This window comes from Lolium perenne, chromosome 1 (assembly GCF_019359855.2).
Source record: "Lolium perenne isolate Kyuss_39 chromosome 1, Kyuss_2.0, whole genome shotgun sequence".
Lineage (NCBI taxonomy): Eukaryota > Viridiplantae > Streptophyta > Magnoliopsida > Poales > Poaceae > Lolium > Lolium perenne.
In genome coordinates this window covers 84737900-84752979 of record NC_067244.2, presented here as the reverse complement: position 1 = coordinate 84752979, position 15080 = coordinate 84737900, and the positions used below count along the sequence as shown (strand labels likewise).

At 40.6% G+C, this 15080-nt stretch overlaps 1 protein-coding gene across 1 annotated transcript; it reads right to left on the bottom strand.

Moving 5' to 3' along the window:
- Positions 1-14113: 14113 nt before the first annotated feature.
- On the bottom strand, positions 14114-14710 carry LOC139832771 (uncharacterized). Its single transcript, XM_071822611.1, has one exon. The coding sequence runs from the start codon at positions 14708-14710 to the stop codon at positions 14114-14116; it is 597 nt and encodes a 198-aa protein (XP_071678712.1).
- Positions 14711-15080: the final 370 nt, after the last annotated feature.

Sequence of the window (15080 nt, the reverse complement as noted above, 5' to 3'; positions counted from 1 at the left end):
GTGCCAGCTTTACCGGTAAATTTTCATAGAGTCAAACGGTTGCCAAACGAGGGAGAAAAAGAGTGCCAAAGTCGAGGAAAAAATACTGCTGCGAAAGTGTTAACTGAATTTCAGAGATGACAGCTTCACCGGGTCGAGTTTGCCGAATTCCTGCTAACACCTCAGAGCTTGATTTGATGTAAAACTTATTGCATGGCGAAGAGGAAGGTACCAAGTTTATCAAGAATTTTACGAATGAATTAATGGTGGAGAAATGAGGGCAGGAGGAAGGCTCAAAGTCGAGGCTGTAGATGAACCCGAAGGTCATTTTCTGAAGTTCGATGAGATCAACCGATTTTCACATTTTCCCCAGGAGCACATGGTTGCATCGAATGAGCTGAATTTTCTTCTCAGCTGTTGAGGATACATTCAAGAACACAAGGAATTTTGGACATAAAAATTTGGTGGAGAAATGAGGGAAAGGGAGAGGTCGAAAGTGGGGCTAAAAACAGATTACGAATGTCTTAACTGAATTTCGACACTTGTTCCACAATAGATGCCAAACTTCACAAAATTTCAGAATTAAGATAGAGAGGGCTGGGGTTTAGGGATTGAGGCCATGCAGGTGTAAGAGTAGATATGCCATGATCATAAGGTCGTGGTTGACCAATTATTTTCTTGTGTTTGTTATCTTTGACTAAAATTGACTTAGGTCAATTTAGTACACACATGCCAAATTTGCAAAGTTCAACCAACATTATTTTCAACCAAGAGAAGATTGTGATTTTATAAATAGAGGCATGAGAGGGTAATACACCAATCACCAAGTCACACACAATCACACAACCACTAAAATGCACTCAAGCAATAATCAAGCAATGCCAAACTCAAGGTTGAGATACAAGCCTCGGATGAAGGAGTGATTTGTAGATACAAGATTGATATCAGCAAGATGGTGGGTCAAAGAAATAAATAGAAGGGTTCAGGACACACATCCACTACCTATGTAGCCACAAAATAGCGGGGTTAACAAGATAAACTAGGTGATCAGATCCCTCTTAGAAAATGAAAAATGAGGTGTTGATCAAAGCAGTATACATGCTTAGGAAAGATATGAGTGATGATAAGAATAAGAGGTGAAAATGGAGATTAATCATTTGTTACACAAATGACCATCTACCAAGATCATGATTTGGTCAAGATAGGGATTTTAACAGGATTGATCAGAGAGGTATTAATGGCAATAACAATGCCATGGACATTTGATCACAGATCAAAGAGTCATAAGATTTAGATTTTGTGTCAAAGACTTTTATTTGAAGTATTTGAAAATTGAGAGAGGGTTTAGAAGAGTGGAATGATCCACAGTTGAAAAAGAATAAAATATGGATCATTCCATTTTATTTTAGGCAACCAAACTGCATACAAAAAAATTTATAAAATTTTGAAGTAACACAAAGTAAGGGCGAGACATTTGGCAAATACTTTATGTTAGAACAAAATAACTTGGCAATCCCTTTTTGTGATACTATGATCTGAGGTGACCATAGCTACTTTAAAAAAAGATCTTTTGAATTAGAAACCTTGAGTCATGACACAAAACAAAAGAGGTTTTTGTTATTTGACAAAAGGTTCAATGTTTTTGAAGATAGGGGATTAAGGTGATACAAGAGTGACCATAGCATGAGTATTTTTCTTGAGACTTGTAGTTCGTGGGTTGAATTATTTCACTTAATAAAATTTAGCAAACATCACTCATCAAACAAAGTTAGCAGACATTCACAATCAAAAATAAATCAGTGCATGTAGAACATAAAATTTTTTTTGTTCCCCCTGATTTTTGCACTCTGGACAAACAAACAAGGTTGCAAAAGTTGGGGCGTTACAGAGATCAAGACACGCTGCAAGGGGAGTCTTCCACTTCCAATCTCTTTACTTTGTTTTTGTCTTGCTTTATTTTATTTACTGCTTTGTTTGCTTTCTTATATCAAAATACAAAAAAAATTATTTACTTGTTTTACTTTATTTATTATCTTGTTTGTGTTCTCCATATTAAAAACACAAAAAAATTAGTTACTTGCATTTACTTTATTTACTATTGCTAAAATGGGTACCCCTGAGAATACTAAGTTGTGTGACTTCACTAGCACAAATAATAATGATTTCCTATGCACACCTATTGCTCCACCTGCTACAACAACAGAATTCTTTGAAATTAAACCTGCTTTACTAAATCTTGTTATGAGAGAGCAATTTTCTGGTGTTAGTTCTGATGATGCTGCTGCCCATCTTAATAATTTTGTTGAACTTTGTGAAATGCAAAAGAATAAGGATTTAGATGGTGACATTATAAAATTAAAATTGTTTCCTTTCTCCTTAAGAGGAAGAGCTAAAGATTGGTTGATATCTTTGCCTAAGAATAGTATTGATTCATGGACTAAATGTAAGGATGCTTTCATTGGTAGATATTATCCTCCTGCTAAAATTATATCTTTGAGAAGTAGCATAATGAATTTTAAGCAATTGGATAATGAGCATGCTGCCCAAGAATGGGAAAGAATGAAATCTTTGGTCAAAAATTGCCCTACCCATGGACTGACTACTTGGATGATCATCCAAACCTTTTATGCAGGATTGAATTTTTCTTCACGGAACCTATTGGATTCAGCTGCTGGAGGTACTTTTATGTCCATCACTCTAGGCGCCGCAACAAAGCTCCTTGATAATATGATGATTAATTACTCTGAATGGCACACTGAAAGGGCTCCACAAGGTAAGAAGGTAAATTCTGTTGAAGAAACCTCCTCCTTGAGTGATAAGATTGATGCTATTATGTCTATGCTTGTGAATGATAGATCTAATGTTGATCCTAATAATGTTCCTTTAGCTTCATTGGTTGCTCAAGAAGAGCATGTTGATGTGAACTTCATTAAAAATAATAATTTCAACAACAATGCTTATAGGAATAATTCTGGTAACAACTATAGGCCATATCCTTCTAATAATGGTAATTCTTATGGGAATTTTACAACAATAATAGGAATGTACCCTCTGGTCTTGAAGCCATGCTTAAAGAATTTATTAGTACACAAACTGCTTTTAACAAATCTGTTGAAGAAAAGCTTGGTAAAATTGATATTCTTGCTTCTAAAGTTGATAGTCTTGCTGCTGATGTTGATCTTTTAAAATTGAAAGTTATGCCTAATGAAACTAAAGATATTAATTCATTTGCTACAGCAAACGCCATCCAAGTTTGAATTAATGAGAATATTAGATTGATGGCTGAATTGCGTGCTAGGTGGGAAAAAGAAGAAAATGCTAAAGAGAACAATGTAGCTAATGTTTGGACTATTACCACCACTAGTAATGAAAATGCTTCACATTTTGCTACACCTCCTACTATCAATGGTAAAATAATTGGTGTTGGCAATGTTTCTACTCCTAATGCAAGGCTTGCAAAACTGCCTGAAACTGCTAAAACTGCTGAAATTGCTTGTGATAAAACTGCTGAAAATTTTCAAAATATTGGGGACAATGATCCCATTGCTTTAGATCATAATGGTTTAGATTTTTATGATTGTCACATCTCTGAAGTTATAAAGTTCTTACAAAAACTTGCTAGAAGTCCCAATGCTAGTGCTATAAATTTGGCCTTTACAAAACATATTACAAATGCTCTTATAGAAGCTAGAGAAGATAAATTAAAACTTGAAACTTCTATTCTTAGGAAGTTGGAAGATGGTTGGGAGCCCATCATTAAGATGAAGGTCAATGATTTTGATTGTAATGCTTTATGTGATGTTGGTGCAAGTATTTCCGTTATGCCTAGGAAAATCTATAATATGCTTGACTTGCCACCATTGAAAACTTGTTATTTGGATGTTAATCTTGCTGATAATTCTACAAAGAAACCTTTGGGGAGGATTGATAATGTTCGCATTACGGTTAACAATAACCTTGTCCCCGTTGATTTTGTTGTCTTGGATATTGAATGCAGTGCATCTTGTCCCATTATATTGGGAAGACCTTTTCTTCGAACTGTTGGTGCTATTATTGATATGAAGGAATTATGATGTTGATGATTCATCTCTTGATAATACTTGATTCACACTTCCTGCGCCTAGCTGAAAGGCGTTAAAGAAAAGCGCTTATGGGAGACAACCCATGATTTTACTTCTGCACTTTTATTTTATATTTGAGTCTTGGAGTTGTTACTACTGTAGAAAACTCTCCTTATCTTTATTTTATTGCATTGTTGTGCCAAGTAAAGTCTTTGATAGTAAGATTCATACTAGATTTGGATTACTGCGCAGAAACAGATTTCTTGCTGTCACGAATTTGAGTAGTATTCTCTGTAGGTAACTCAGAAAAATCTGACAATTTACGTGAGTAATCCTCAGATATGTACGCAACTTTCATTCAATTTGAGCATCTTCATCTGAGCAAGTTAAGTGCCCCAGAAAAATTCGTCTTTATGGACTGTTCTGTTTTGACAGATTCTGCCTTTTATTTCGCATTGCCTGTTTTGCTATGTTTGATGGATTTCTTTATTCCATTAACTTTCAGTAGCTTTGTGCAATGTCCAGAAGTGTTAAGAATGATTATGTCACCTCTGAACATGTGAATTTTTGATTATGCACTAACCCTCTAATGAGTTTGTTTTGAGTTTGGTGTGGAGGAAGTTTTCAAGGATCAAGAGAGGAGGATGATACAATATGATCAAGGAGAGTGAAAACTCTAAGCTTGGGGATGCCCCCGTGGTTCATCCCTGCATATTTCAAGAAGACTCAAGCATCTAAGCTTGGGGATGCCCAAGGCATCCCCTTCTTCATCGACAAATTATCAGGTCACCTCTAGTGAAACTATATTTTTATTCCGTCACATCTTATGTGCTTTACTAGGAGCGTCTTTATGTTCTTGTTTTTGTTTTGTTTGAATAAAATTGGATCCTAGCATTCATTGTGTGGGAGAGAGACACGCTCCACTGTTGCATATGAACACATATGTTCTTAGCTTTATTCTTAATGTTCATGGCGAAGGTTGAAACTGCTTCGTTAATTGTTATATGGTTGGAAACAGAAAAATGCTACATGTGGTAATTGGTATAATGTCTTGAATAATTTGATACTTGGCAATTGTTGTGCTCATGTTTAATCTCTTGCATCATGTACTTTGCACCTATTAGTGAAGAAATACTATAGAGCTTGTTGACATTTGGTTTGCATGATTGGTCTCTCTAAAAGTCTAGATATTTTCTGGTGAGGGTTTGAACAACAAGGAAGACAGTGTAGAGTCTTATAATGCTTGCAATGTGTTCTTATGTAAGTTTTGCTGTACCGGTTCATACTTGTGTTTGCTTCAAATAACCTTGCTAGCCTAAGCCTTGTACTGAGAGGGAATACTTCTCGTGCATCCAAAATCCTTGAGCCAAAAACTATGCCATTTGTGTCCACCATACCTACCTACTACATGGTATTCTCTGCCATTCCAAAGTAAATTTCTTGAGTGCTACCTTTAAAATTTCATTCCTTTGTCTTTGCAATATATAGCTCATGGGAAAAATAGCTTAAAAACTATTGTGGTATTGAATATGTACTTATGTATCTTATTTCTTAATAAGTTGCTTGTTGAGCGGTAACCATGTTCCTGGGGACGCCATCAACTATTTCCTTTGTTGAATACCATGTGAGTTGCTATGCATGTTCGTCTTGTCTGAAGTAAGGGTGATTTATCATGAGTTGAATGGTTTGAGTATGCATATTGTTAGAGAAGAACATTGGGCCGCTAACTAAAGCCATGATCCATGGTGGAAGTTTCAGTTTGGACAACAATCCTCAATCTCTTATGAGAATATTATCTGTTGTTGAATGCTTATGCATTAAAGAGGAGTCCATTATCTGTTGTCTATGTTGTCCCGGTATGGATGTCTAAGTTGAGAATAATCAAAAGCGAGAAATCCAATGCGAGCTTTCTCCTTAGAACTTTGTACAGGCGGCATAGAGGTACCCCTTTGTGACACTTGGTTAAAACATATGTTATGCAATGATAATCCATGTAAATCCAAGCTAATTAGGACAAGGTGCGGGCACTATTGGTAATCTATGCATGAGGCTTGCAACTTATAGGATATCTTATACATAACACATATGCTTTATTACTGCCGTTGACAAAATTGTTTCTATGTTTTCAAAATAAAAGCTCTAGCACAAATATAGCAATCCATGCTTCCCTCTTCGAAGGGCCATTCTTTTACTTTTATGTTGAGTCAGTTTACCCACTTCCTTCCATCTTAGAAGCAAACACTTGTGTTAACTGTGCATTGATTCTTACATATTTGCTTATTTGCATTCATCATATTACTTTGTGTTGACAATTATCCATGAGATAAACATGTTGAAGTTGAAAGCAACCGCTGAAACTTATATCTTCCTTTGTGTTGCTTCAAAACTTTCTACTAAGAATTTATTGCTTTATGAGTTAACTCTTATGCAAGACTTATTGATGCTTGTCTTGAAAGTACTATTCATGAAAAGTCTTTGCTATATGATTCAGTTGTTTAATCATTGTCTTTACCATTGCTTCGAATCACTTCATTCATTACATATGCTTACAATAGTATTGATCAAGATTATGATAGCATGTCACTTCAGAAATTATCTTTGTTATCGTTTACCTACTCGAGGACGAGTAGGAACTAAGCTTGGGGATGCTTGATACGTCTCAAACGTATCTATAATTTCTTATGTTCCATGCACTTTATTGATGATACTCACATGTTTTATACACACTTTATGTCATATTTATGCATTTTCCGGCACTAACCTATTGACAAGATGCCAAAGAGCCAGCTTGTCGTCATGCTGTTTTTGGTTTCAGAAATCCTACAAAGGAAATATTCTTAATTGGACGAAATCAACGCCTGTGGTCTTATTTTTCCACGAAGCTTCCAGAAGACCGAAGGAGATACGAAGTGGGGCCACGAGGTGGCGCCACACTAAGGCGGCGCGGCCAAGGAGGGGCCCGCGCCGCCCTGTTGTGTGGGCCCCCCGTGACGCCCCTAAACCTACCCTTCCGCCTACTTAAAGCCTTCGTCGAGAAAACCCCAGTACCGAGAGCCACGATACGGAAAACCTTCCAGAGACGCCGCCGCCGCCAATCCCATCTCGGGGGATTCAGTAGATCGCCTCCGGCAATCTGCCGGGGAGGGGAATCATCTCCCGGAGGACTCTTCATCGCCATGATCGCCTCCGGAGTGATGAGTGAGTAGTTCACCCCTGGACTATGGGTCCATAGCAGTAGCTAGATGGTTGTCTTCTCCTCATTGTGCTATCATTGTTAGATCTTGTGGGCTGCCTATCATGATCAAGATCATCTATTTGTAATGCTACATGTTGCGTTTGTTGGGATCCGATGAATATGGGATACTATTTTATGTTGATTATCAATCTATCATCTATGTGTTGTTTATGATCTTGCATGCTCTCCGTTGCTAGTAGAGGCTCTGGCCAAGTTGATACTTGTAACTCCAAGAGGGAGTATTTATGCTCGATAGTGGGTTCATGCCTCCATTTAATCTGGGACAGTGACAGAAAGTTCTAAGGTTGTGGATGTGCTGTTGCCACTAGGGATAAAACATCAATGCTATGTCTAAGGATATTTGTGTTGATTACATTACGCACCATACTTAATGCAATTGTCTGTTGTTTGCAACTTAATACTGGAAGGGGTGCGGATGCTAACCCGAAGGTGGACTTTTTAGGCATAGATGCATGCTGGATAGCGGTCTATGTACTTTGTCGTAATGCCCAATTGAATTTCACACTACTCATCATAATATGTATGTGCATTGTCATGCCATCTTTATTTGTCAATTGCCCAACTGTAATTTGTTCACCCAACATGCTATTTCTTATTGGAGAGACACCACTAGTGAACTGTGGACCCCGGTCCATTCTTTTACATCGAATACAATCTACTGTAATACTTGTTCTTACTGTTCTTCGCAAACATCATCTTCCACACTATACATCTTATCCTTTGTTACAGCAAGCCGGTGAGATTGACAACCTCACTGTTACATTGGGGCAAAGTACTTTGATTGTGTTGTGCAGGTTCCACGTTGGCCCCGGAATCCCTGGTGTTGCACCGCACTACACTCCGCCACCATCAACCTTCACGTGCTTCCTTGACTCCTACGGGTTCGATAAAACTTGGTTTCTTACTGAGGGAAACTTGCTGCTGTACGCATCACACCTTCCACTTGGGGTTCCCAACGGGCGTGTGCTTTACGCGTCATCAGTTCTCAACAGTCTATTCTCAGACTGTCTGCGCCAGTATCACAGCAGGCTAAAGAAGAAATACTTCACTGGAAAGATTACTGGGAGTGTTCCAACTAGATCTCCTCTTAAGCAAATGACTGAAACAGTGGGGAGATCTTGTGAAGCACTGGTCTGATCCAAAGAATATGGTCTGATTTGTAAGACTGAGACCAGATCACATCTTGGATTCTTATTTATAGCAGTGTCTCACTAGTCTCCTTTTTGCAGAATTTGGCTAAACAGAATCAGATAAACCGCGGTAAACTACTTTTACCTAGCCGTACGGGATCTCGTAACCTTATAGTGCACATTCGGCAAAAAGTAAGGACAAGTTGTTTTATACTACTATTTAGAAATATTTTAGTAAAAGATCATGCAGAGTATATACACCAGTGTGCAGCTTATATTATGATCCTCCATTTCAACCACGTTATTCGATTTATAAATGGTAGTACTAAAATACAGATGTTACATAATACAAGTAAAAGGGAACCAAACAAAGAGATGACTCTGCCAGAGATTTTTGAAGCATGCCAGAAGAACAAACTTGAAGTGATTGGAGAAGTCGCACAGAGTGTTCTTGTAAGTCTTCTCTAAGATTGAAATTTTGTGACGACTCACATCCCAACTTGTAGGAATAGTAAAGTACATGTCAATATGATATTATAGATGTTTATTAAAATTCATGTGATGTGAATCAGACATGCCAAACTGTAGGAATAAAAGTAGGTCATACACATGATAAATCTACTATCAGCAAGTTTCTCTGTAGTAACTATCATTTTTACCCATGCGTACGAACTGAATTTTTTGCAGGAAGATATGAAATTAGAGATGGCAAAACCCGGTAAAAAACGGTCTGGAAAAAACCGATGAAGAATGTCTGAAGGCATTTTCCATGGCAATAAAAAAGAAAGGCATTGCCAAAAACACTTTCTTACGGAATGCTGGACTGGTGAAGTGCAAGTCCATGTCCAAGTCAAAGTATTTGCATGCTCAAGTTCTAGAGGAGCAACTCCAAGTAGAACGAGCTGCATCAGCTGCGCTAAGACTAGAAGTCGACAATTTTAGAACGATAGCAGCACAGAAGGAGGCCCTACTGGAGCAGGTTAGGAATGCTAGTAAGTAGTAAGAAGAGTATCTGCTAGATAATTGGAGATGAACGGGGACAAGTGATGTGTCAAGATATCTTGGTCTTGTAAAATGGTTCCTCAGTCTGAGCATATTTCGTATGTGCATTTATCTGCAATTGCTATGATCTTGGTGGTCGTTTCCTTGTTGTGATGTGGATTTTTTTTGAATCGGAACCCTGCTGATTGTTAATACTACCTCTATCCATAAATAGATGCCAAAAATTTGTCTAAATTTGAATGTATCTAGACATGATTTAGTGTATAGATACATCCAAATTTAAATAAATCTTTGGCATCTATTTATGGACGGAGGGAGTATTATAAGTGGATTACCTAGCCCTTTCCATCAGTTCTGACTTGTGGTTCCGTTGGCTTGTGGATGAAGTTTTGACATGGTATCAGAGCCCATAGTCTCAAGTTCGAGTCATCGCTTTCGCAAACCTTCTCTTCTCTTCTCCCGGTCTAGCCCTTTCTGTCAGTTTGGACTTTTTGTTGTGTTGGCTATGTTGAGATGTATAAAGTGGATTGCCTAGCCCTTTCCATCAGTTCAGACTTTTGGTTGCGTTGGCTAATGCATTAAAGCTTGACACTGATGATTTTTTGTGATCCATTGATTTCCAGCTTTCTACATATAGCCCAGGTCTAGAAGCTTGTCAACTGGTCTGGTTCATTCATAGCTGTATTGAGTGCAATGAATGGAACAGTGGCTTCTCCTTTGTGTTGTGCTGCAACTCAACAGCTGTTCCTGCTTCTGTAGAGGCGAGTTGTGAACAGAGATACTTATGTTCTACCAAATTTCGACTCCATATAATCAATAGCTTAACAACCGTCTAATTCAAAATCTCAACACTGTAGCATTTACCTCCTGCCTATCGAATACAATTATTTCACACACTGAAATATTTTGTACGCGTTTTGAATTTGAGAACATGGGAACCGACTTTGGTTCTGATTATGACTTGATGTGACCCTAGACTCGTTTTGGCGCGCGCAGTTGATACGTCTCAAACGTATCTATAATTTCTTATGTTCCATGCTACTTTTATGATGATACTCACATGTTTTATACACACTTTATGTCATTATTATGCATTTTCCGGCACTAACCTATTGACAAGATGCCGAAGAGCCAGTTGCTGTTTTCTGCTGTTTTTGGTTTCAGAAATCCTACAAAGGAAATATTCTCGGAATTGGACGAAATCAACGCCCAGGGTCTTATTTTTCCACGGAGCTTCCAGAAGACCGAAGAGCATACGAGGTGGGGCGATGAGGCGCCGACACCACAGGGCCGCGCGGCCTGGGTGGGGCCCGCGCTGCCCTATGGTGTGGGGCCCTCGTGCCTCCACCGACGCTGCCCTTCCGCCTATTTATTCCCTCCGTCGCGAAAACCCTATTACCGAGAGCCATGATACGGAAAACCTTCCAGAGACGCAGCCTTCGCCAATCCCATCTCGGGGGATTCAGGAGATCACCTCCGGCACCCTGCCAGAGAGGGGAATCATCTCCCGGAGGACTCTTCATCACCATGATCGCCTCCGGATTGATGTGTGAGTAGTTCATCCTTGGACTATGGGTCCATAGCAGTAGCTAGATGGTTGTCTTCTCCTCATTGTGCTATCATGTTAGATCTTGTGAGCTGCCTATCATGATCAAGATCATCTATTTGTATTGCTACATGTTGTGTTTGTTGGGATCCGATGAATATGGAATACTATGTCAAGTTGATTATCAATCTATCATATATGTGTTGTTTATGTTCTTGCATGCTCTCCGTTGCTAGTAGAGGCTCTGGCCAAGTTGATACTTGTAACTCCAAGAGGGAGTATTTATGCTCGATAGTGGGTTCATGCCTCCATTGAATCTGGGACAAAGGATGAAAAGTTCTAAGGTTGTGGATGTGCTGTTGCCACTAGGGATAAAACATCGATGCTTTGTCTAAGGATATTTGTGTTGATTACATTACGCACCATACATAATGCAATTGTCTGTTGTTTGCAACTTAATACTGGAAGGGGTGCGGATGCTAACCCGAAGGTGGACTTTTTAGGCATAGATGCATGCTGGATAGCGGTCTATGTACTTTGTCGTAATGCCCTGATTAAATATCATAGTAGTCATCGTGATATGTATGTGCATTGTTATGCCCTCTTTATTTGTCAATTGCCCAACTGTAATTTGTTCACCCAAGATGCTATTTATCTTATTGGAGAGACACCACTAGTGAACTGTGGACCTCGGTCCATTCTTTTACATCTGAATACAATCTACTACAAACATTGTTCTTTACTAGTTCTTCGCAAACAAACATCATCTTCCACACTATACATTTAATCCTTTGTTTACAGCAAGCCGGTGAGATTGACAACCTCACTGTTACGTTGGGGCAAAGTATTTTGATTGTGCCGTGCAGGTTCCACGTTGGCACCGGAATCCCTGGTGTTGCGCCGCACTACACTCCTCCACCAACAACCTTCACGTGATCCTTGACTCCTACTGGTTCGATAACCTTGGTTTCTTACTAAGGGAAAACTTGCTGTTGTACGCATCACACCTTCCTCTTGGGGTTCCCAACGGGCGTGTGCTTGACGCGTCATCAAGACTGTTTTCTGGCGCCGTTGCCGGGGACGTGAAGGAAAATTACACCACATAGATTTCTAAGTCCCACGTCAACTGCACGCCAGCAACTATTTTCTGGCGCCGTTGCCGGGGAGATCAAGACACGCTGCAAGGGGAGTCTCCCACTTCCAATCTCTTTACTTTGTTTTTGTCTTGCTTTACTTTATTTTATTTACTGCTTTGTTTGTTCTCTATATAAAAAATACAAAAAAAGTTAGTTACTTGCATTTACTTTATTTACTATCTTGTTTGCGTTCTCTATATTACAACAACAACAACAACAACAACAACAACCAAGCCTTTCAGTCCCAAACAAGTTGGGGTAGGCTAGAGTTGAAACCCATAAGATCTCGAAGCAAAGTCATGGTTCCGGAACGTGGATAGCTAACTTCCACGCACCCCTATCCATGGCTAAATCTTTGTCGATATTCCAAACCTTCAGGTCTCTCTTAACGGACTCCTCCCATGTCAAGTTTGGTCTACCACGACCCCTCTTAACATTCTCATCACGCTTTATCCATCCGCTATGCACCGGTGCTTCCGGAGGCCTCCGTTGGATATGTCCAAACCATCTGAGACGATGTTGGACCAGCTTCTCTTCAATCGGTGCTACCCCAACTCTCTCCCGTATATCGTCGTTCCGTACCCGATCCTTTCTTGTGTGGCCACATATCCATCTCAACATGCGCATCTCTGCTACACTTAATTGTTGGATATGTCGTCTCTTCGTTGGCCAACACTCAGCGCCATACAACATCACAGGTCGGATAGCTGTCCTATGAAATCTGCCTTTTAGCTTTTGTGGCACTCTCTTGTCACAGAGTACGCCAGAAGCTTGGCGCCACTTCATCCAACCAGCCTTGATTCGGTGGCCCACATCTTCATCGATATCGCCATCCTTCTGCAACATGGACCCCAAATATCGAAAAGTGTCTCTCTCCGGTACCACCTGCCCATCAAGGCTAACCTCTCCCTCCTCGTGCCTAGTAGAACTGAAACTGCACCTCATGTATTCAGTTTTAGTCCTACTAAGCCTAAAACCTTTCGATTCGAGAGTTCGCCTCCACAACTCTAACTTTCTATTAACCCCCGTCCGGCTATCATCGACTAGCACCACATCGTCCGCAAAGAGCATACACCATGGGATGTCTCCTTGTATATCCCTTGTGACCTCATCCATCACCAGATCAAAAAGATAAGGGCTCAAAGCTGACCCTTGGTGTAGCCCGATTCTAATTGGAAAGTCATTAGTGTCGCCATCGCTTGTTCGAACACTTGTCACAACATTATCATACATATCCTTGATGAGGGTAATGTACTTTATTGGGACTTTGTGTTTCTCCAAGGCCCACCACATGACATTCCGAGGTATCTTATCATAGGCCTTCTCCAAATCAATGAACACCATATGAAGGTCCTTCTTTTGCTCCCTGTATCTCTCCATCAGCTGTCGTACCAAGAAGATGGCTTCCATGGTAGACCTCCCAGGCATGAAACCAAATTGGTTTTTGGTCACGCTTGTCAACCTTCTAAAGCGGTGCTCAATGACTCTCTCCCATAACTTCATAGTATGGCTCATCAGCTTGATTCCACGGTAATTAGTACAACTTTGAACACCCCCCTTGTTCTTGAAGATTGGTACTAAAATACTCCGCCTCCATTCTTCGGGCATCTTGTTTGACCGAAAAATGAGGTTGAAAAGCTTAGTTAGCCATACTATCGCTACGTCTCCAAGGCCTCTCCACGCCTCGATGGGGATACCATCAGGACCCATCGCCTTTCCGCCTTTCATCCTCCTTAACGCCTCCTTAACCCCAGACTCCTGGATACGTCGCACAAAGCACATGCTGGTATCATCAAAGGAGTCGTCTAGCTCAATGGTAGATCTCTCAGCCTCTCCATTGTAAAGGTTGTCAACGTACTCCCGCCACCTACGCTTGATCGCCTCATCCTTCACAAGAAGCTGATCATCTCCGTCCTTGATGCATTTGACTTCGTTGACATCCCTCGTCTTCCTCTCCCTAAACTTGGCCATCTTATAGATGTCCCTTTCGCCTTCCTTCGTGTTTAAACGTTGGTAGAGGTCCTCATACGCCCGACCCTTGCTTCACTCACCGCCCGCTTTGCAGCCTTCTTCGCCACCTTGTACTTCTCCATGTTAGCTGCACTCCTGTCCAGATATAGGCATCTGAAACAGTCCTTTTTCTCCCTAATAACCTTCTGGACCTCATCGTTCCACCACCAGGTATCCTTAGCTTCCCTTCTACTTCCCTTAGTCACCCCAAGCTCCTCTACAGCGACCTTCCGCAAGCAGGTCACCATACTCGTCCACATCATGTTTGCATCGCCTCCTTCCTCCCAAGGGCCCTCCTTAATAACCCTCTCCCTGAAAGCCTGGGATGCCTCACCCTTGAGCTTCCACCACTTCGTTCTAGCGACTTTGGCGCGCTTACCCCGCTGGACACGGATCCTAAAGCGAAAGTCAGCAACCACCAGCTTATGTTGAGGGACAACACTCTCTCCAGGTATCACCTTACAATCAATGCAGGCTCGTCTGTCTTCTCTTCTAGAGAGGACAAAATCAATCTGGCTAGAGTGTAGACCACTACTGAACGTCACTAGATGGGATTCTCTCTTCCTAAAGAGGGTGTTAGCTACGACCATGTCATAGGCTATAGCGAAGCTCAGGACATCTTCTCCTTCTCGGTTCCTGATGCCATAGCCAAAGCCCCCATGCACCCTTTCAAAACCTGTGTTAGATGTACCTGATGTCTACGGGAGCTTCTATTCTTGTAGACAGTGTTGGGCCTCCAAGAGAAGAGGTTTGTAGAACAGCAGCAAGTTTCCCTTAAGTGGATCACCCAAGGTTTATCGAACTCAGGGAGGAAGAGGTCAAAGATATCCCTCTCATGCAACCCTGCAACCACAAAGCAAGAAGTCTCTTGTGTCCCCAACACACCTAATAGGTGCACTAGTTCGGCAAAGAGATAGTGAAATACAGGTGGTATAAATAAGTATGAGCAGTAGCAACAGC